Here is a 23,663-nt window from a genome sequence, read left to right as displayed (position 1 = left end):
AATCACTAGTACTTCTGAAACTGGAGAAAACTGGATATTGTATAAAATAGCTTCAGGGAGTGGCTTCTGAACACTAAAATATAGTCCACAGGCAATTTTCTAAAAGAAACTCCCTTTCTGTGGTGCTGGCCTCTTTTTTAATATTTTAAGCCAGATGCCTTAAGTGATATATGTATTCTTTCCTTTCAGTACAAAATTTCTCTCTTTGATGGACTGCTTTTGTCTCAGGGCCCCAACATTGCTGTCTGCTGGGGGCACCATAACCACTTCACTCTTCCTGCTGGGACTTCAGCACACCTCAGTCGGTCCTGTTGGAGTTGGGGGTAAGATACAGTTTTCTTTGTATATATTTCTTTGTTCTTTTGTACAGGGGTATGAAACAGTTTTCTTGTGAACTGTAATTCTTTGTTCTTTTGTTAGTAGCTCTTTCAAAGTGAAAGTATGGCACACAAATGGAAAACAGACATCATGTCTTTGTTGTGCTGTGCTGTATCTGTCTAATAATCAGTGAACAGAGGGCCTGATTCTGCTTTCAGTTACACTGGTATAAATCAGGAATAACTCCGCTGAAGTCAATGCAGTTCAACTAACTAAAATTCATGTAAATGAGAGATGACTCAAACCCAGTGTTTCTATAGCAGGTTTAAATGGGGACATTAACATTTCTGAACTGTTCATAAGTGAGGAGCATAGTTTCTCCTGGGTGATAGTGGAGAAGAACAGATTGTAACCATCCCAGCCATTATAATGAGTTTTAATGTTTTACAGAATATACTGTAGGTTAAGGAATGTTTATTATTATAGTAATCTATTTATAAAATGGTCTGTGGGTTATTTTTCATCTTGGTCCTATGTGCCAAATGCAAGGGAAAAACAGCTAGATGTTTAAATCATATATGCCTAACTTCCTCTGGACTTAAAGGTAAAAAGCTTTGCACTTATAATATGCTATGATAGTAACAGGTGTACAGCTTTGCTTATGTGTAGAACCTGCTATACAAGAATTCAGATTTTTAAAAATCATTTAAAAACTGTGATGACCAATTTTAAAGAAAAAATGTGGAACCTGAAAGTTTAAGAAATAATGTAAGAGAGAGCTTTCAAGCAGAGTCAATTTTGCTGCTTACTGATATTACAGGCCTGATTCTCTATCCCATTACATCTTTTTATGCCACTGAAGTCAAAATATGGAAAAATAGAAACATCATGTTAAAAAAAACCCAGGCATTTTAAAATGAGCAGTTAAGGGAAGGTAGTAAATATGGAAATATAGTCATAGTTCATACAATCCCTTGCACAAATATATTTGTAAAATATCAGTGTCCAAATAACATTGTGTAAAATATCACATTCAATAACAACTTTAACTTGGAGAATAATTTAACTAGGAGCATGGAATGTATTTAACTGAGCAATGTTGCAGAAGTGGAAATAGGTAAATATGCAGATACAGAAGATTACATATAGAGAGAGAGAGAGAGAAGAGAAGATTCAAGGTCAAGGAGGATGTAACAGTAACAAATAGTGGAATTACAATTGCCTAGAAATGGTATAATAGAATGGAGAATCAGACCCTGTGCCTTTAAATAAAAAACTGTATATGTTGTCAGGTCACATTGACAGTGATGTTATGTCAAATTGACAAGGTCAGTGAGGTTGCATGGATGTAAATTAAGGCAGAATTTGGTCCATACTATATAATGTATTATATGTGTCTTTCTGATTATCAACATAGTTCCATGTCTCTGCTCAACTTAGATCTATCATATACCTCCGCTGTCCATAGCCTTGACTTCATCGTTGACCCTGAACTTTCCTTATCTTACATATTTCCTGTGACTAGAAATCTACCTATCGGTAACTCAGCTTTTCCCATGTATGCCACAGCCTTGATTCCATGCAGCATAAGTAATGTGATATTTTACACATGGAGATTTGTTTAAGAGATGCCTGAACTGTGATTGGATTTGAATATTTATTTATTTACCTTCCTTCAGCTCCACACTTTCATATTTTAAAATGCCTAGAGATTTTGTGACAATGTTCCTTTATATAAATATGCAACAGCAAACTTTAAGTTAACTAATACTTTTGTTTAATATGCAGTTTATAGATAAAAAGTGGCAATATCAACTTTATCTTTAAACATCCCTACTAGCTCTCTATTTATTTCAAGACCCAGTTTAAAAAGGTCTTCCTTGCTTTTAAAAACCTCCATGGATTTTCTCAATCATTCCTTATGGTCCCAGAGCCTGATTTTCCATTGCCAGTGAAGAATGGGTTTAAAATGCCACCTTATGAGAGAGTGTTTCACACTCTGTACTCTGCACTACTGTAAATGACAGCACAAGGTTCAAGATAGTGGAGAATTAAGCCCCTTGGTTGCTCTGGGGCAAAGCAGCCACCAGGAAAGAATAAGCCCCACACCCTAAGAAATATCCTTGAGCCTGTGGACCCAGTGAGCATTTTGGAGTGGGCCAATGGGAAGTATGGGGTTGACAGGGAACAGCTGAAGCATTCTTCTGTCCTGGCACTCCTGCAGTAGTCCACAGAGACCCTTGCATTTCAGTCTGCTCTACTTTGTGTGGGGTGAACACTCCATCACAGGGTGAGAACCTTCTCATCTGCTGCTCCTGCCATCTGAAATTGCTTTCCTATATCTCCTCATCCCATCTGTTCTCGATCAGCTTTCAAATCTCATGAGAAAATATTTTTTTCTCCCATGCCCTATCCCTCTTACAAAATACAGTAAATACAGAGGGAGAGGGCGGGATGCTTGTAATAGGTCACTGTGTAATAAAAAGTGGCATGGACTAACACTGCCCCTATATGTGTATCAGTTTTACAGCCAAAATAACTAGTAAACATATCAGCGTCTCTGTTTAAGAAAATATATCTACTTGCCACTAGATGGCATATTACCCTCATGAACTAAATACAAATCAAGCCCCAGAGCCAGATTTATTCAGCTCTTAAGTTACATTGGCTTAATCCATTTCCAATCAGGGAGAACAATAAGAGTACCTTCCCCATATAATTTATGAAATATATTAATTTTCTTTATAATTGTCTTTTTAAAATAGGATGTCTTGGAAATATATTGGACAGAAACATTTAAATTTTCACAGATCACTGCCTGACATTTGTTGCTTTCTTGAACCCCTACAGTATTCTTGACCCCAGGCTCTATCATCTCAGTTTACTTACCATGTTTATATTTTATCTGTATAATGAGAAACAGTTGCAGAACAGTTCACACTTTTATATAGTTTGGGCCATGTGTTCCTGTGTTTTGCATACCATGGAGTGAAGAAAGCATCAGAACTTATACAAATCCTGCCTGAAAAACCTTGTGCAAGCCAAAACTTTCTACCTGGAATGCTGCCATACCAAAGCAGAGCACTAAAGTTGTTTCCCACAGAGAATATGAAAGAGATCCACAAACTCCAAAAATGGGATTGTGGTCTGAGTAAATGTGGTAGGAATCAGGCAAAAGCCAATGTACTACATGCTATCCTGAAAAAAAACCCACAATATAAATTACTACAGAAAATAGACAGCAAGTTCCTGTGGCTCAGAGCAGAAATTGGCATCTCAGTGTGGCAAATATAATCTTTTGAGTAGATTTATATTCATAGAGGGACATTAACAAATGATGGGGATTGAGGGCTCAACATTGACTTCACATTTATAAATGCCCTTGCTCTCTACTCTAGATGCTCCTCATGCACCTGAGGAAGCAGGCAGATGTTCCTGTTTGCCAGTGCAGGTAGCAAAGAGCTAAAGCTAGCAGAATTGGGAAGGGCAGCATGGAACTAGGGTGACCAGATGTCCTGATTTTATAGGGACAGTCCTGATTTTTCGGTCTTCTTATATAGGATCCTGTTACCCCCACCCCCATCCCGATTTTTCACACTTGCTGTCTGGTCACCCTATATGGAACCAAGAGGTGTCTCTACTCATGCTCTCCCCTCCTTGCAAAATCATGGCAGCCCCTTTGCAGGCATACTTTGCAGTTGACCTCTGTGGGTTGGCGATGCAGGTAATGAAAGAAAAAGGATGGTCTAGGGAGGAGCCAACTGTCCACATTGGATACTTGGGGTCAGTGTGTTTTCAGACTGATTTCTGGTCTCTCTGCAACAGACTGAGGTTGGAAACCTTACCCCTTCAGGGGAGATTGGGAAGGAACAAAACTATGCCAGGCAAACATGGGGAATTTCTTGCAGGCTTTCTCCCATCCTGTGGGTTTCCTATGGGAGCAGTGATTGAGCTCAGGGAATCTGAAGTTTGAGGCTCTTTCAATGTTTGTTTTCAAGCCATAGACACTACCTATTACTGTAGTTTTTTACTCCTGACTGGATGGTATGCCATGTATAATTAATAATTGATATAGTGCCATATCACAGTGTCTCTTTTGCCCAAATAAAGCATCATAATTGTCCTCAGAGTTAAAATTTGAATCCATTTGCAAATAGAAATGTCATACCATAATAAATATTCTGCAGAATTTAAAACATGGCCAATCTGTAGTATGATGCTGTCAAAAGGCATCCTAAATAAGTGTTATGGTTGCTCCATTTTGTGTTTTGATCACAGAGTACACATAGGCCATATAATAGTTAGTTACTTTCAGAGTAATGGTAGTAACATTCTACTTTTGTCAAAGGATTTCAGCTAATAGCCTCAGACATAAGTTTTGAGAGTCTTTCCAGAAACAAGTTTGCATCACCAAACTTTTTTTTTAAGTTTATTTAATTAAATTGTAGAAGTGAAAGTTAGACCAGCAAAATAGAAGTGTAGTGAGTAGACCCACTTTAAAATTAGCATTTAAATTAAAAACAAGTAGTTATACAAGAAGACACAAGAGTCACTGTTTTTGAAGGACTTCATAATTCTAAACATCTGATAATGAATTCTGCCTTACCTTACACATATTCAGGACTAAATTCTACTCTGTCCAACATTATGGGTTTGTTTTATTTGTAGCATATTTGGGTAGCTAGCACTTCCCAGAACATCCTCTGCAACAGTAATTCTACCAGCCAGTACAGTGTTCCTCAAAATGGGTTCAGGGATATCACCATAGATTGCCTTTTGCTGCTCCTCTAAGCAGATCCAGCACGTTCCCCAGCTAGTACTGCTGCTAACACCAGCACACAATATCTTCAGTAAGGCTACTCACTTATTTAAAGTTAAGCACATGCTTCCGTGCTTTGCTGGGTTAGGGTCAGAGTGCTGAGCACCTTGTAGGATCAAGCCTGTATTCATTTTAAAAATCAGAATTTGGTATAAAACCAATCATTTATACAAATCATAATATTTATATCCTTGAACTGCATTTCTTATTCTATACAGACTGTGAAGTGTGGAGAGGTTAAATACAATTATTTCATCACATACTGTTGGAAATGACATTTAAATGGTATCTTATTTTTCACGAGCAGTTTGTATAACTTTGTTAATTTTTATAGTCCATTTTCCAAAAATACCTCTACCAAGGAGAAAGGCATAAAGAAAAGAGTATTTCATCTAGATGATTCACTATTTCCATTACAATCACAGGACATCTAATTATGTACTCCATAAATCTTCATATTTGTTATGAAGCTCATAACAACAAAAGTCTGATTTATAGTTTCTCTCCATGGCTACTACCAATTGAGTGGAAAAAATACGTATTTATGAAGCTTTATTAATAAATTGTGAATAATTCAAACAGTTTCTGCAATGGAGAAACAGCAGTAGAATATATTCTTATTTGCATATAAATGAAATGATACTTTAGTGTCAGAGTGGAGAATTAAATAATATGAATTTTTACAGTGCAATCTTGACAGTGTCATAAATTTTAAGGTAATAAGTTGCAGTTTCCTGAAATCTCATTTTAGCTTTTATTACAAAAGTACGACTGAGGAGCCAAATCTTGCTCCCTGAACATGTGCAACTATTCCCATTGACACTGAAATTACTCAAGCGAATAAGGTTACCAGATTCAGCCCTACGTTAGATATTGAAGCAAGAGCTAGGTGCTATCCACAGATCTACCAGGGGAACAGAAACAGAAAGTTGGGCAATGAGAAAAGTGATAGATGTATTGGGAAAATCCGGAGAAAAAATAACAAAGGAAATTGCAACTCTGTGGGTTCAAACAGATGTCTCAAGAAGAGACAAGGAAAAAAGGAGAAACACAGAAAATGTGCACAAGTGGCCAATTTTTGCCTTTAATTACATGAATACAAACCTATTTGGCTCAAGCACAGTATACTCAGTAAACTTTCCAGGAGTGTTAGAAAATGTTGCAGCAATATTTAAAAGAAGTGTTCAAATTACTGAAGATAGATTGGTGCCTGCTGGGAATGCTTTAATTGTGCTTCCTCTAGAGTCTCTCAAAAGTCTTCCTCCCAAACAGTTTCCACCCTCTCCCCAACCAGCTGCATGACTTCAGGTCAAGGCTTGTCCCAGTCATTTGCACTGACATCCATAATCACGTGTAATTACAAAAGATTGCAAGAGTGGAGTCAGAAATAAACCCTGGTTGGTTTTAGCTGGGGGGAGCTCTGGTGGGTGGCAGCTGACAGGGGGAATGGTTGATACTGGGTGGGGCATGGGGTGCTGACTATAGCCTGGGTGATGGCTGGGAAGGTTGTTGCAGTACTGTCTAGGGATGGTGAGGTAGTGGTAGATGCTAGTTCTGTTACATCTCTCCCCTCACCATTCTGCACTAGTCTCTCTTCCAGGAAAGCTCTATTAGGTATTGAGCAGTAGTCTGAGCAATGTGAACAGTTCAGCTATGGAGTCGGGATAGCTGGTTTCTCACTATCTACAAGTGGCACTTCCCTGTAACAGAGTGCAGTGCAAGCAAGGTGGAAGGGTGAGAAATGGAAAGTACAGGAAAGGTAGGAGAAACAGAAGCTGGGTTTGCTGCAGGAGAATTAATAGAATTTAATGCCGGAATGGACCATCAGATCATCTATTCTGTCCTCCTGTATATCACAGGCCATTAAATTTTATCCAGTCACCCCTATATTAAGCCCAATAACTTGTGTGAGACTAAAGTTGTATTATGTCTGGTTAAAGCATATCTTCCAGAAAGGCATTCACTCTTTATGTGAAGACATCAAGAAAGGGAAACTCCATCAGTTCCTTTGGGACTTTTGTCCAATGATTAATTGTTCTCACTTTTAAAAATTTGTAACTAATTTATCATTTGAATTTGTCTAGTTTCAGCTTTCAGCCATTGTTATGCCTTTCTCTCCTAGATTAAAGAGCTCTTTAGTACCCAGTATCTTCTTCTCATGAAGGTACTTATACACTGTAACCCAGTTCTCTCTCAATCTTCTTTTTGATAAACTGAACAGATTGAGCACTGTAAGTCTCTCACTGAAAGGCATTTTCTTCAGCCCTTTTGCTGCTCCCTCTTCAATTTTTCAACATCTTTTTTTAAAATGTGGACACAAGAACTGTATGCAGTATTCCAATATTGGCCTGACCATTGCTGTATACAGAGGCAAAATCACTTACTCTGCTGTTTATACATCCAGGGATTGCACTAGCCCTTTTTGCTACAGCATTGCACTGGGAGCTCATTATGCATTATGATCCATAAATCTTTTTCCAAGTCACTGCTGTCCAGCATACAGTCCTCCATTTTGTAGGTATAGCATGCATCCTTGTTCCTAGCTGTATAACTTTGCATTTGGCTATATTAAAACACATTTTGTTTGAATGGGCCCAGCGTACCAAGTGATCCAAACTGTTCCACATGACTGCTTTAGAGCTTCTCCTTGTCCACCTTCAACTCACTCTGCCTGGGTCCTAGTTACTGCTAAATACTAAAAATTTTTCTGAAATAGGATGACTAACCCTTCACCATCCACCTGGGTATAGCAACCCCTCGACTGGAAAATGCTGGCCTGCATAGTCATCATCACATCTGGGTATATGTTATACGAGGGCTAATATAGTATTGTCAAATTTGGTGATTTTATCATGTCTTGTGACATTTGGTGTTTTCTTAAAGCTCCCACTCTTACATTCAAGTGATTACTTAAAATCTCAGTTTTCATGTAAATAAAAAAATAATTTTCTAGCCCTCATAGTTATAGGGAAAAACATGAAAATGTAATCTAAATGTAACTTAATGGTGCAAAATCCGAATGCAAATGAGGAGCTCAAAACTTTTATTGTTTTGTAAAAGTCTCATGCTTTTTAAGGAAATCTTTTGATTTTGGAGGTGGGCCTGACTCATGAGTTTTGAATCCTTGGGGTTGACAATACTGTTGATGAGTGAAGAAACTGAAGTGATTTGTCTCAACACAATCTTAAAGAGAGGCAGCGCTTACCACGGAACAATATTTCAAAACCAAAAAGGGGAATTAAGACCAAGTGATATCTTGCTTGTTACATTTGAGTTTCAGGGTGATAAAGACTGAACAATGTTTCTTACTGGACAATGAAGTGCTTGGCATTTTCATAGACATAAAACTGTAATTTTGCAAAGACTGCTAGGGCAAGGACAACTTACACAAAGATAATTCTAACTTATGGGCAGAAGCTCTTGGCAATACAGGGGGATGAGAGACTCTTGTACCTGTAAGTGTCAGATAAATTTGTCAATGATCTTTCAAGGAAAATCTATTCAGAAGATTTTAGGCCTGAATAGAGTAAGGAGGCTTCACCAGTTAAACTAGCAGATATCAATCCCCAGGCATGGTCCATTGTCAGTGCTGATTCGTTTAGACCTGTCACAACCACAAGACATTGTTAACCCACCTGCAGACTCTGCAGTGGTGGACACAATTACTTTTCAGTAGCTTCTTTCTTTCATCTTGGAGAGATCCCAGAGGTTGTTTTCGGCAATCGCTCATCTGCCTCAAGGGTTCTTTTAAGCAAGGTTCCATATGGTTCTGGCTTGTCACTTTTCATGTTCATCATGTACATGAGGCCACTGGAGCAGACAGTGGAGCAGTTTGGACTGCAGAACATACAACATGCTGCCTTCTTCATCAGATCTGAATGGTTGCAATTTCTTTTTTTTCCTAGTCCTCAGCTAAGATAGACAGATAGAGTTGAGGGTGTGGCTGAAGCGCAGTGGTTAAAGTCAATTGAAACAGAAGGAGCTCTTACTGCACTGGCTAAGGAGAAGGGGAGCTCTGGGGGCCTGTTAGGATATTTCTACACAGCAACTAGACACCCATGGCTGGCCCATGCCAGCTGACTTGGACTCACGGGGCTTGGACTTGCAGGGCTGTTTCACTGCTGTTTGTAGATGTCTGGAGCCTAGGCTCTAGGACCCTGCAAGGTGTGAGGGTCCCAGAGCTCAGGCTCCAGCCTGACCCCAGAAGTCTACACAGCAATGAAATAGGCCTGCAGCCTGAACCCGGTGAGCCTGAGACAGCTGGCACAGGCCAGCCATGAGTTTTTCTTTGCTGTGTGGACATACGCTTACCTATCACACCCTGAGTGGGGAGAGAGCTTCCCTCTAGTTTTAGCACAAGAGAGAGAGAGTTGCGCTTGTCTCTGTTTCCCCTCTCTAACTCCTGGGTTCCATCCAGATAAGAGGTAAAGCTGGAGGTTGGGCAGGCATTGAGAAGATCTGGTGGGAGTGGTCTGTACTATATCTAACTAACTATATGGAAGATAAATAAATAAATAAATATAATTGACTCACATTATAAGTATCGCAAAAGAGGTGAGTTTTCAGGAAGTATTCAAAATGACTAGAGGTGTTAGTTAAGTAGAAGGAGTCCATACATAGGAGAGAGCAAGCAAAAAGTTACCAAAATATTTGCTAGAGAAAGAGATGAGGGACACCAAGTCTTGCAGCCTTGGCAGAGCAAAAAAAGGCGATGGTAACATAGAGACAATGTCAGATACATAGAGAGATGGGTCTTCGAGGTGGGTAAAAGAAGTTTAAATCTGATATAATGGCAAGATTTTAAGACGGAGAGTGACATGGGTGAGATCAATAAGCAAGGGAGATAGTTTCAGCTGCTGAATTCAGGAGGCACCCAGAGGAGAAGATGTGAGTGTCAGGGATGATGGGAAAGGAACGTGTTACAGTAATAGAGATGGAAGATGATCAGGGCATAAAGGAGAGTTTAGGTGTTGGGACAGAGTGGAATGGTCAGATCTGTAAGAAAAGGTGGAAGAAGAAACAGTAACTTTTCAATGCAGCCTTAGAGGGGAAGGTAGAGTGAGAGGGAGGAATTCACAATGACTCACAGGTTAGAGACTGAGTGGCAAGGAAAAAGGTAACCTTAATGTCAATGACAGAGAAAAATGGAGAATAGAGAGGATTTATGAGAGAAAATAAGGAACTTAATTTTGGTCATGGTAATTTAAATTGTTGGCAAGCCATTCAGGAAGGGATATCAGAGATAAAGGCTGAGATTCTGGATTGGACAGAAGGAGACAGGTCTGGTGTAGAGTGGTAGATTTGCAAATGGTCAGATAGTGATGATAAAGAAGTATTTTTTGACAAATATTACTTTTTAAAAATAAACTGTTGTGTGATATTACACCCCTCAGAAACAAATATAGATGGATTATTTTAACAAGCAATATGATTCTAAATTAATGTCATATTTCATCTATTAAAATTAAAGCACTTAAACGTTGGGACAAAACCTAGTTTCACTCACACCTGTTCAATACCACTAACTTCTGTGGGTTACATGGATTAACAAGAACAGAATTTGGCCTGTGAATTTTCCTCATGTCATTCCTCATTTTATTAATTTGTCCTATAATCTGCTCTTGACTACTTTCATCCTTAGTTCAGATTGCAATTTAATGCTTCTTACTCTGTACTTTTTACATTGATCTCTGGCTGCTTTAATGGCCCTTTGGGGCTGCTGGCAGCTTGTGCAGGTTAAAGCTGCTGGTCCAAAACTGGGGAATACAAAAGTGGTTTAAAGCCACCTGTCCATCCTCTCACTCCTCAAACTGCATAGGGACTATCTATGGAGAAAAATACTACTCAACCATAATAAAGATGGTAAAATTTGGCCCTGAATTAGCATATTCCTTTTTAATTTCAGTGTAAGCTTAATATAATAGAATAGCCATGCTATAGGGTTCCCTTTAGAATGTGGAAAGCTTTAATCTTTGCATAAGTTTAACAATGGATAGAGTTAACATTCTCAATATGGAATGTTTAATAAACAGAATCTTATATTTCACTTTCTGGGGAATAGGAGATTTAGGTACACAACTGCTGGAGAGCTATTTCTCAACAAGACCAACATTTTTGATTCACAGAGAAGTTACTTTGAAATAGCTAGGATGTGAATTTAAAGCACAATAGCTATTCTGTACTAATGCCCTATGTGGGCACCCTTATTCTGTATCAGAGGGGTAGTCGTGTTAGTCTGTATCCACAAAAACAATGCAGAGTCCAATGGCATCTTAAAGACTAACAGATTTATTTAGGCATAAGCTTTCATGGGTAAAAAACCCACTTCTTCAGGTGCATGGAATGAAAATTATAGATACAGGCATAAATATATATTGGCACATGAAGAGAAAGGAGTTACCTTAAAAGTGGAAAACTAATGTTGAAGGTCAATTCAGTCACAGTGGATGTGGTCCACTCCCAATAATTGATGAGGACGTGTCAATACCAGAGAGGGAAAATTGCTTTTGTAGTGAGCCAGCCACTCCCAGTCCCTATTCAAGCCCAAATTGATGGTGTTAAGTTTGCAAATGAATTGTAGCTCTGCAGTTTCTCTTTGAAGTCTGTTTTTGAAGAGTTTTTGTTGAAGAATGGCTACTTTTAAATCTGTTATTGAATGTCCAGGGAGATTGAAGTGTTCTCCTACTGGCTTTTGTATGTTACCATTCCTGATATCTGATATGTGTCCATTTATCCTTTTTCGTAGCGACTGTCCAGTTTGGCCGATGTACATAGCAGAGGGGCATTGCTGGCATATATCACAGACGTGCAGGTGAATCAGCCTGTGTGTTGTGGCTAGTGTGGCTGGGGCCTCTGATGGTGTCGCTAGAGTAGATATGGGGTCAGAGAAGGCAACAGGGTGTGTTACAGGGATTGGTTCCTGGATTAGTGTTTCTGTGGTGTTGTGTGGTGCATAGTTGCTGGTATTTGCTTCAGGTTGGGGGGCTGTCTGTAAGCAAGGATTGGCCTGCCTACCAAGGCCTGTGAGAATGGGGGATGGTTTTCCAGGATAAGTTGTAGATCTTATTCTGCACCAACAGCCCTTTTATGATTTAAATTAATCCACTTGCAAAGTGTGTGGAATAAAAGTATCCACACAGGGAGTTAGTGCAGAATAGCTATTCAGTAACACCGAACAGCTATTCCACACTGAGCTTCTTCCTTGTGTAAAAGAGCCCTTACAAGAATGCAATCCATTGACTTCAGGGGGATTAGAGAGTGAAAAAGAGTGCAGAAGTTGACCCAAAGAGAACCGTTAAAAAAGCTGAGGACTATTTTCACTTCAGCATGTTGTACTTAAGTAATCAATAACATCCTGTTTATTTAGTAACCCAATCAGTGCAGAAACAGTTTAACACCATAACATACGTTGTAACTCCAGAGTAAAAACTGTGCTCAATGTTATTGTATCATGTACCTTGCTGAGGTCAGAACATGTAGGGATAAAGTGAGGAAGGCTAAAAGCCACATTGAACTGGAACTTGCAAAGGGAATCAAAACCAATAGTAAAAGGTTCTACAGCCACATAAATAAGAAGAAAACAAAGGAAGAAGAAGTGGGGCCGCTATACACTGAGGATGGAATGGAGGTTAAGGATAACCTAGGCATGGCCCAACATCTAAACAAGTACTTTGCCTCAGTTTTTAATAAGACTAGTGAGGAACCTTGCGATGATGGAGGGATGATAAACGGGAATGTGGATATGGAAGTGGATATTACCGCAACTGAGGTAGAGGCCGTACTTGAACAGCTCGATGGGACGAAGTCGGAGGGCCCGGACAATCTCCATCCGAGGATATTAAAGGAACTGGCGCGTGAAATTGCGAGCCCATTAGCAAGAATTTTTAAGCAATCGATAAACTCGGGGGTTGTGCCCTATGACTGGAGGATTGCTAATGTAGTTCCTATTTTTAAGAAAGGGAATAAGAGTGATCCGGGTAATTATAGGCCTGTTAGCTTGACATCTGTAGTATGTAAGGTCTTGGAAAAAATTTTAAGGGAGAAAGAAGTTAAGGACATAGAGGTCAATGGTAATTGTGACGAATTGCAACACGGATTTACTAAAGGTAGATCGTGCCAAACCAATCTGATCTCCTTCTTTGAGAAGGTGACGGATTACTTAGATAAAGGAAATGCGGTAGATATAATTTACCTAGATTTCAGTAAGGCGTTCGACACGGTTCCGCACAGGGAGCTGTTAGTTAAATTGGAAAAGATGGGAGTGAATATGAAAGTTGTAAGGTGGATAAGGAACTGGTTAAAGGGGAGACTCCAGAGGGTCGTATTGAAAGGTGAACTGTCAGGCTGGAAGGAGGTCACCAGTGGAGTCCCTCAAGGATCGGTTTTGGGACCGATCTTATTTAACCTTTTTATTACTGACCTTGGCACAAAGAGCGGGAATGTGCTAATAAAGTTTGCGGATGACACAAAGCTGGGGGGTATTGCTAACACGGAGAAGGACAGGGATACTATTCAGGAAGATCTGAACCACCTTGTAAACTGGAGTAATAGAAATAGGATGAAATACAATAGTGAAAAGTGCAAGGTCATGCATTTAGGAATTAATAATAAGAATTTTGGATATACGTTGGGGGTGCATCAGTTGGAAGCGACGGAGGAGGAGAAGGACCTTGGGGTACTGGTTGATAGCAGGATGACTATGAGTCGCCAATGTGATACGGCTGTAAAAAAAGCAAATGCGATTTTGGGATGCATCAGGCGAGGTATTTCCTGCAAGGATAAGGATGTGTTAGTACCGTTATATAAGGCGTTGGTGAGACCCCATCTGGAATACTGTGTGCAGTTCTGGTGTCCCAAGTTCAAGAAGGATGAATTCAAACTGGAACAGGTTCAGAGACGGGCTACAAGGATGATCCGAGGAATGGAAAAACTGCCTTATGAAAGGAGACTCAAGGAGCTTGGCTTGTTTAGCCTGGCCAAAAGAAGGCTGAGGGGGGATATGCTCGCTCTATATAAATATATCAAGGGGGTTAACGTTAGGGAGGGAGAGGAATTATTTAAGTTTAGTACTAATGTAGACACGAGGACGAATGGGTATAAACTGGATATTAGGAAGTTTAGACTTGAAATTAGACGAAGGTTTCTGACCATTAGGGGAGTGAAGTTCTGGAATAGCCTTCCGAGGGAAGTAGTAGGGGCAAAAGACTTTCCTGGCTTTAAGACAAAGCTTGATAAGTATATGGAGGGGATGTTATGATAGGATCGTTAATTTGGGCAATTTATCTTGAATTACCACCAGACAGGTCTGCTCAATGGTCTGCGGGGAGATGTTGGATGCGATGGGTACTGAGTTGCTGCTGAGAATTCCTTCTTGGGTGCTGGCTGGTGACTCTTGCCCACATGCTCAGGGTTTAGCTGATCGCCATATTTGGGGTCGGGAAGGAATTTTCCTCCAGGGCGGATTGGCAGGTGCCCTGGAGGTTTTTCGCCTTCCCCTGCAGCGTGGGGCACGGGTCACTTGCTGGTGGTTTCTCTGCAGCTTGAGTTCTTCAAACCATTTTTGAGGATTTCAATAACTCGGTCCTGGGATAGGGGTTGTTATAAAATTGGATGGGTGGGGTTCTGTGGCCTGCCTTGTGCAGGAGGTCAGACTAGATGATCAGATTGGTCCCTTCTGACCTATGAGTCTATGTGCTGCTGGTAGTAGTTTCTACCAAGAAAGCTGAGGGTACCTCATTTCCTTTGTAAGGTACAACAGCATCCCTATAGGGGCTCTGCTTCTGAAATGATAACCTAAGCCAGGACACACAGTCCCAAGTGAGTCTAGTCACACACAAGCTGTAGTGTCCAGAGCCACTCACAACATCTCCCTGCCTGGCGCAATGAGGGGCGCATTAGTACCTATTGGGTTTCTGGGAACTGGGCAGGCGGAAGCCCGCCCACTGCTAAGGGATCCCCCCAGCCTAAGGGGAGGATCTACAGGACCTCAGAACCCAGCTGATTTTGAGGGACAATTAATAAAAGAATAGGGACAGGAGTGTGGTCAGAGGGTCAAAAGAAAGAAGCCTTACGGGGACACCGAGCAGAGAACCTCCGATAGTGCCCACTGCTCCTCAAAGGCATCAAGGGAGCCAGCGGATGCCGCCCAGAGGAACTCCGCCCGGATATGTGAACTGACTAAGGACCGGAAACAAGCCCCACAATTACAGGCGTCTCCACTGGCCAACGTCCTCTCCCTGGTTGTGTAGATAGCCATTTTAGCCAGGGCAAGGAGGAGGCTGACCAGCAGGTCCTGGGACTTTGTGGGGCCACGGATAGGGAGTGCATAGAGAAGGCGGTGAGGGAAAAACTGCTGCCAGAAATGCAACAGTATATTGGTGAGGATCTGGCTAGCACTAAGAACTGGGCACACTCCTTTGGCAGTGACACGTCCCCCATTGGCCAATGGAAGCACTGTTTTCTTGGACGGGTTGCTATTGGTGAATTCTGCTATCGCTTCTAACGAACGCTACGATTGGCTGCCCTGGAGCTGTCTGCAAAAGGCGGTATCAGGCAAAAACCGCACTCTTGGCGCCCTGGGACCTGCTGCCGCCGCCGCTGCTCTGCCTGTGAGTGAGGGGGAACCACACCCCCCCGTACCCCGGCCGGGTTCGCTCGGCTCCCGGGGGCTTCCCGCGACGGACTGTCGCTGAATGGCGTTTCATGGGCCGACCCACCGCCGGGGCTGAGCGCGGCCCTCAGGGCAGCTTTCCCGCCGAGCGCCCGGCGCGGCCTGGCTCGGCTGGCCCTGGCTGGCCCTCCGGCTGGGGAGGGAGCGGGAGCTTCTGTTCGGGGCTCCCCGTAAGTTTCCAGCCCTCGCCGGCCAGCATCGGGAGGCGAGCCGGTCTGCGGTGTGGCTCCGGGGCTTTGGCCCTACGAGCCCGTTCGGGCGCTGGAGCCGGGCGCGCTCGGTCCGTTCTTGGCCAGCTGGGCCGGCCCTGAGCTCAGTTTCAAAGTACTGACCTGCTCGGCCCCTGCCTGGGGCCCGACCGTGCTCGCTGAGGGGCGTGCACAGCTCTGCAGCTTGGGGTGAAACGCCGGAAGGAGCAGGGCCAACGTGCGGACGGGTCACCTGCTTCGCGCAGGGCGTCGGCGATGGAGGCTGAGTGTCGGGGGAGCGCTCGCTGCTGTAACTTGGCGCCCGCGCATCCTGCGTACACACAGCCAGACTCTACCCTCCCTTGTTCTCTTCTCTCTTTCTTGGTCCCAAACTCACTAATATGTAACTTGTTCCCTTCTTCCACATAACCCTGCACTTGCGTTCTCCTCTGCACAGTGATAAGCATTTTGATGGTCATTTCCTTTGGGCAATATCTGTTTAGTAACAGAAGCCTTTTGAAGATCAGTTTTGGCAACCTAGCCTCACTTTTTGTTGTTCTAAACGTAATCTGTATCAATATTGAGAAATGTTAGCCTAAAGAGCCACTTCCCCTTTTATTTATTCAACAAATCTTAGAAAACATTGCTTTTATTTCTTCAGAAAAAAGTAGAATACTAAATTCTGTGTATATCTGTTGGACAGCATTTCTGCTCACTCCTTTGAGAAATAGTCTACACATCATGTATAAACTAAATGACAAAGTTTAAGGTAACTTATGTTCAGTTTTTAATATTTATGCATTCAGGCTGCATTTTAAATGCAGTGGAAAGCATGGATTTGACCAGGAGTCTTGCTACAAGGCAGCTACCTTGTAAAGTTAACGTGCTTTGACAACTCTCAGATGTTTTTATTCTATCTAGAAGTACTGACATATTGTTGCTCAAACAATGACTATGGAAATAAGATTTCTATGCTTTGTACTGTAAGAGAAGGCTTATTTGCTTAGCAGTGGAAAATTATATCAACTTAAAGCATTATCAGAATTGTGCAAAAATTATCAGAATTGTACCTGCATATCTTGTTTGTGATATGCCAAGCACTAAAAAGATCAGATCCTTTTTATTGCAGTTTGGTTTAGGGCAAAGCAGTATCAAGGGAATTTTGTGGCATTTCAGTGCTGTTTTTTGCAGTGCTTATTCCTCAGTTCTGTGCCAGAGATGAGCTGACCTTTCCAAAGGGGTTACTGATTCTCTAAGGGGTCTCTTTTCCCACATACTTCTTTTCTTCGAAAGTGATCATGTAATTAAAGAACTATATCATAATGCATATGCACAACAGTGCCCAACTAAGGTAGCACCTGCAATCTTAATTTAGGTATTTCTTAACTTTTGAGTGCTTGATCTTGGCAACCATAGTAATGTTATTTAAATGTAAATATGTTTAATTTCCCTGAGTGATTAAATAAGGAAATTACCTCTTGAGCTAATGGAGTAAGTGGTAGTAGGTTGTCCTCTATATGGAGCAGTGCTAGAGGAGGATGGAAGACTTTGCCATTTTGTTTCACAGATACTTGTTGACAGCAAAGGAGTGATGGCACTCAGAAATCCTGTATTCCATTCCAGGCTCAGGATGGCAGTGTACTCTAGTGAGCGCTGGCCCAGACTCTTCTGCCCATTTCCTCCAAACATGATCCCTTCTGCCCCATCTCTTTGAGCCTCTGCCTGTCCCAGCCCTATCTATGCCCCAACCATAACTTCTCATCTCAATCTCATTCTCTTTATGATAGTCTCCAATCCTCAGACTTCTCATTCCAGTCTCCTTACCCAGAAAAGTTGGAGTCTCAACCTCTGCCCCACCAGCTCTGTCTCCTTGGGTATCTGTTTCCAGTCTCTTTCCCATCCCGCAACACAGCTCCTTGTCCTCAGTTTTCTTGCGCCACCAGTTTCAGTTCCCCCTATTCCTTGGACCTCATCTGATCTGCCCCCTCTTCTCCAGTGTTCCCTATCCCTACTAGCTCTCTGTTCCCAAACTCCTCCAATCTCAGCTTCTCCCCTCACTTTGTTGCATCCCCCCATACCTTGTCCCAGTTCTTCTTTGGCTCCTCATCATATCTGTCACCCCTCCTCCTGTCCCACATGTTCCTAATCCCCTTCAACCTGCCCCAACTCCCCCTCCTCCCCTGCCTTGTCCAATCTACTCCCCACACCCTGGTCCAGCTGTTTCATTTGCATTCAAATCATGCATCTTCCTCATCCAGTGGGGAGGGATGTCATCCAGAGCTGAGGGAGGGGATCCTCTTCCTGCTCTCAGTTCAAGTGCTCCAACCTGGCATGGCCTGCAGCAGCGCTGTGACGCGGGCAGTGTAGTCACTCTTTATCCCCGGGGAGAGCTCTCCTAATATAAAAAAAATAACCACCCTGAATGAAGGGTGATAGCTTTATCACCAGAAGCTGTGGCACTGTCTATACTGACACTTTTCAATGCTAAAACTTTAGTTGCTCGGGGTGTTTTTTTTTCATACCCCTGAACAACTAAAGTTTTAGTGCTGAAACTGGCAGTGTACACACAGCCTCAGTTGTGTATCCTAATATGTCAGAGTTTCACAGTCTCCCCAAAATCTAGAAGGAGGTAGATTAAAATAGTTTCATTTTGGGGGATGGAGAATTTTGATTTGTGTCACTCATTTCCTTCTGTATTTTTGCTGTTACGTTCTGTAACAGGATTTTTGTTGATTAATGTGTTACTTGCTCCCCCTCTGTTTGCCAGAAGCTGGGAACTAGCAACAGGGAATGGATCACTTGATTACCTGTTCTGTTCATTCCCTCTGGGGCACCTGGCATCGGCCACTGTCGGAAGACAGGATACTGGGCTACATGGACCTTTGGTCTGACCCAGTATGGCTGTTCTTATGTTCTTTCTGTAGATCCTGGAGTACATATGGATTTTTGTGTGGGAGTGTTTCTCTTCCCTCTAAAGAAGAATTTGGGAGAAGGGTAATGCTATGTATTAGTGAAGAAACACTCTGGGGATGGAAGGGAATGATTTGCATATTAATGTTCAGCTTCCCTCCTTGCTATTGATGAGGATTTGATTTGTGTTAGTCTCCCCCTCTCTGAGATTGTGGAAGGTATTTCACTATCAGAGGATCGGAAGGGACTTACCAAACTTAATGTTCTCTCTTTCTCTAAATCTTGTTAGGTGTGGAGGGTGAATGGGAGCAAGCAGGCCTAAGGCATTCTCTCTCTTAGACCCCCCATATTAGTCATTGTCCTCATAGACCTTGTATTTTACTTTGTTAGTTTTGTGATGGAAGCATCCTTGAACAATTATCAAGATGAACAGCCTCCTTTGCAGACTGAAAATTTCTGTAGGAAACATGAAAAGAACAGCAAGTTGTCAGGTATGTATTTTAGAGCAGAGGCCATTGATTAAAATTGTGTTTTTGCCATGTTTCTCTTCTCCTTCACTTTAGACTCTCTACTACTGTATGTATGTATTGTTGGGTAAGATCCTGTTACACGAAGAATACATGTAACAAGATTCGAGAGGAAAAGCTTTAACAAAGTTCAGTATTCGGGGCTTTGAATTGATATTTCCAGGCTTGTTTCTGCCCAGTCTGTAGCTGCAGTATTCTAATAGGATCAGTGAATTGTAAAAGAATAGTGCTATGAAATTTGTTACTATTATAATCTAAAATTCTGGTCTGAGCTAGCTATTTTCCTTGCTGAATATAATATTTATGTCAAGTATCAGAGGGGTAGCCGTGTTAGTCTGTATCCACAAAAATAATGAGGAATCCAGTGGCACCTTAAAGACTAACAGATTTATTTGGGCATAAGCTTTCATGCAACTTGCATCTGAAGAAGTGGGGTTTTTAACCCATGAAAGCTTATGCCCAAATAAATGTTCATGAAGACTTCCATATTGATAACCCTTGAGAATCAGTCATCTAGCCAAAGACCAGAGACACAGTGCTACTTTTCCAGTGTACCTCAGGATGTGTCTCAGCCTCATCCTTCAGAGGTGAGAAAATGGCCTTAACCCTCAGTTATTTCCTATAAATTGGCTCCCCACCTGTAATGATGGTGACTTCAGGTCACTATTGTCTTGAGCAGAATTTGAACACATTGTCAATCCCCTGCACAGTTCTGTAATTTGCATCCCGTTGCACCAATGGGGAAGTTCCATCCCACCCCCAGGAGAAGACAGGTGGTGTTTACACCCATTGGGGCAGCCATAGTTTGTTGCCAAGGCTCTGCAGGATCCACAGCAGAAGAGACTGTACTGAATTAGTGCATTCTCTGAGCATTCTGGCTACATTGCCTCCTTGGCTAATACCACCTTCTTTGGTGTCTGTGCTATCTAGCTGCAGGTCCTCTGGTGGAGTGAGCTGTCTCTGGACAGACCTCTGCCAGTGGGAGCTGGCAAAGACTGGATGAAATTGAGCCAGTTGAGTGGATTCTCTGTCTAGCATTTGTTTAGAAGGGCATTGGCACTAAATTAAGGGCTGCATCGGGCCCATTAGGATGGTGGCACTAAGTAAACCAAAGCCGGAGATTGCAGGGAGAGTACAGGGCTACTGATTTTAGAGACTTTAAAGATATGTTGTCACCTGAGATAAACTTATTATATTTAAGGCATGGCCCTCCACTCTGTGCTGTCTAAAAATGCTTTTTGACAGAGTTGGGGCTTTTCTTCTAAGCTATGGACTTTTTTGAAGCAATCCTGTGACAAAAGAGGCTTCCTATATGAAATTACCCCTCAATACTTCTTTTAGTAATGATCTGAAAGATTAGAAGATTCTTTACTAGCACAGCAAGATGCACCACTCAGAAAATTTTTTTAGACTTGCTTCAGCTGGAGCAGCATATGAGCAACCTTGTACTAAAAGCTGTTTTATTTCAATAGAACTTACTATATCAGTTACAGAGACAACTGAGGGGGGAAATGATAGGTCTAAAATCGTGAATGGTGTGGAGAAAGTGAATGTGTTATTTAGCCCTTCATATAACATAAGAACGAGGTGTTATCCAATGTAACTAATAGCAGGCTTAAACAAATGTAAGGAAGTACTTTCCTCATACAGTGTACAGTCACCTTTGGATCTCGTGGCCAGGGGCTGTTGTGAAAGCCAAAAGTATAACTGAGTTCAAAGAAGACTTAAGTAAGTTCATGGAGGATCGGTTCATCAATGGCTATTAGCTGGAAATGGTCAGGTATGCAACCTTGCGCTCTGGGTGTCTCTAAACCTCTGGCTGCCAGAAGCTGGGACTGGATGATGGGATGGATATCTCACTAGTTGTCCTGCCATGTTCATTCCCTCTGAAGCATCTAGCACTAGCCACTGTCAGAAGACAGGATACTTGGCTAGAAGGACCATTGGTTTGACCCAGTGTGGCCATTCATATGTTTTCAGAAGTCAGAAAATATGACCCCTCCTTCTGTTCTCACTTGCGAGGCTCAGCTTTATGGTTACTAGCTTCTGGTCAATGAAATCTGTATAGGACCTTCTTCAGAACATAAGAACGGCCGTACTGGTCAGACCAAAGGTCCATCTAGCCCAGTATCTGCCTACTGACAGTGGCCAGTGCCAGGTGGCCCAGAGGGAGTGAACCTAACAGGCAATGATCAAGTGATCTCTCTCCTGCCATCCATCTCCATCCTCTGACAGACAGAGGCTAGGGACACCATTCAGTAATGTAACTGTCATTGGGTGGTGCAAAAAATGTTATTTATGTACCCTGCAGTCTTTACATATCTGTCTTGAATGGCATTTATAGGGTTTCCTCTCTTATTATCTTTGGCAGGTTAGATACAAACATCAATATTTTTTAAAAAACCCTGATTTCTTGTATTTGAATACAGGTGTATTCTAAACTAGATATGAAATCAACAACCTATGTTAGGACCTAAGGTGCTTATAATTTATCAATCATTTAAATTAAGTACAAAAAATATTAAGCAGTGCATATTTACTGCCAAGTTTTAAAGAAGGTCAAAGCACTGAACTGCTGGAAGTTACTGGCTAAGCATCTGGAACCAGAAGTTGTGGAAGTGCTAAACCAGCTTTTGACAGCAGTAGCCTCTTCTGCACATGTAAAACGAGAATATTTTCTTCATTTCAATTTATTCAGATAGTTCAGGTCAATGACTAGTTTGTTCAATACCTCCTTTGTTTAATAAAGCAATTAGTTTTAAATGCAAAAACATGTTGATACTTTTGTCTCCAGCACATTTAGTTTTATTTAATAACAAAGTTCTGTTTTGTGCATTTTTAACTGAATGTGACGATTTGTGTCATGCCATATTTGAAAGAAAATTAAGTTAAAAAACCTAATAAATAAGAAATGCATCACACACTGTTTTCTAATGTAATAAAAATGTAAAAATTAAGAATCTGACTAGATGTATGTTAAGCGATATAATTGCTTAAATAAACATGGTTTATACTCCTGGTAGCAAAAATAAACAAAGTCAGGAGATAAGGTATATTTAGTTGCAAAAAACCATGTTTTAATAGTTACCAACTAATGAGAATCAACCTTATTTTTAGGAAAATATCTAAAAAGTACAAATGCAGAATATGATTAAAATAGGTAATTTTAAAGCCAGGTTCTGTGTTTGCTGATTAAAATCAGTGATTTAAATCATTCACCCTGATTTTTTTTGACCACTTGGGAATAGCAAACATCCTTTAAAATGGACAGTATCACATGAAAGTGTCATTCTGTATTTCTCATTGTAGTCACCTGGGAAATGATACAAACATGGACAATATTATTTTGAAGAATGTTCCTCTCCTATGGTGTTGAGAATTGTTCATTTGTCGTTGTTGGCCAAAGTGATCTGATTGTAGGTTTAAGAAAAAATATCAAATGCCAAACACCATCCTAAATATTTTTGTGTTAAAGAGAGGTGGTGGGCGGGTGGCGGGGGGGTGAATGGTTATGGCTTTTCATCATTTGTAGTCAAAAACAGTAATTGGGAGAATGGTGGATGTGCATTTTAACTAAAAGCTAGAAAACCCCACATACATGTGGAGGTTTTCTCAATGTATTCGCTTTCTATTAAGCATCTGAAAATATTTGTATGGTGTCTGAAATTTTTTAAAATCAAACTATGGACTTCCCAAGATTCTCAGAACACAATTAAGCTTTCATTTTGTGAAAATGACAAAAATGAATACATTTGCCATGACTTTATTACTGTACAAATAAAGCAAAATTAAGAAATAAAACTTAGCAAGAAAACAAATGTTTGTAATTCTTATGTTTAATATACTGTATAACTGCTTAATAAAAGTTTTTGCTTGTTACTGTCAGTTTCTACCACAGGTACAGATATGTGCTATTAATATTTGAAGCATTAACCTATGTCATGATGTAGCAGAGTGTAAATTTCTGAATTCTTTGGTAGTCAAAGCAAAAACTTTGACATGAGGAATAATCTCTGGTAAGATCTTACTGTTCATCAGTTCTAAAATAACATACCTAACTTACAAAGTCCCCAGTTTACCATGCCTCATAGGATTTAGGAATGGCCGGGATGTTGAGCTGCTTTGCTTAACTCAGCATCGTGTGCAATTAAGCACTCTCTACTCTGAGTACTCCTGGGGGAATTCTGCACCAAAAAAAAATATATATATATATATAAAATTTGTAATTTAAA

The 23,663-nt window shown here is 41.1% G+C and overlaps 2 protein-coding genes across 10 annotated transcripts in view; one reads left to right on the top strand and one right to left on the bottom strand.

The window, feature by feature from the left end:
- Positions 1–23,663, bottom strand: part of TGFBR3 (transforming growth factor beta receptor 3) — a 518,676-nt gene that overhangs the window by 203,015 nt on the left and 291,998 nt on the right. The window lies entirely within an intron of this gene.
- Positions 15,679–23,663, top strand: part of CDC7 (cell division cycle 7) — a 30,846-nt gene continuing 22,861 nt past the window's right edge. Inside the window, exons 1-2 of the mRNA XM_050962184.1 lie at positions 15,679–15,744; positions 19,295–19,395. Coding sequence (XP_050818141.1) covers positions 19,302–19,395 — 94 coding nt within the window. The 5' untranslated portion in view covers positions 15,679–15,744; positions 19,295–19,301. The remainder of the gene's footprint in view (positions 15,745–19,294; positions 19,396–23,663) is intronic.

Source organism: Gopherus flavomarginatus, chromosome 7 (assembly GCF_025201925.1).
Source record: "Gopherus flavomarginatus isolate rGopFla2 chromosome 7, rGopFla2.mat.asm, whole genome shotgun sequence".
NCBI lineage: Eukaryota > Metazoa > Chordata > Testudines > Testudinidae > Gopherus > Gopherus flavomarginatus.
The sequence above is the reverse complement of the archived record's forward strand: the minus strand, read 5'-3'. Positions and strand labels throughout refer to the sequence as shown.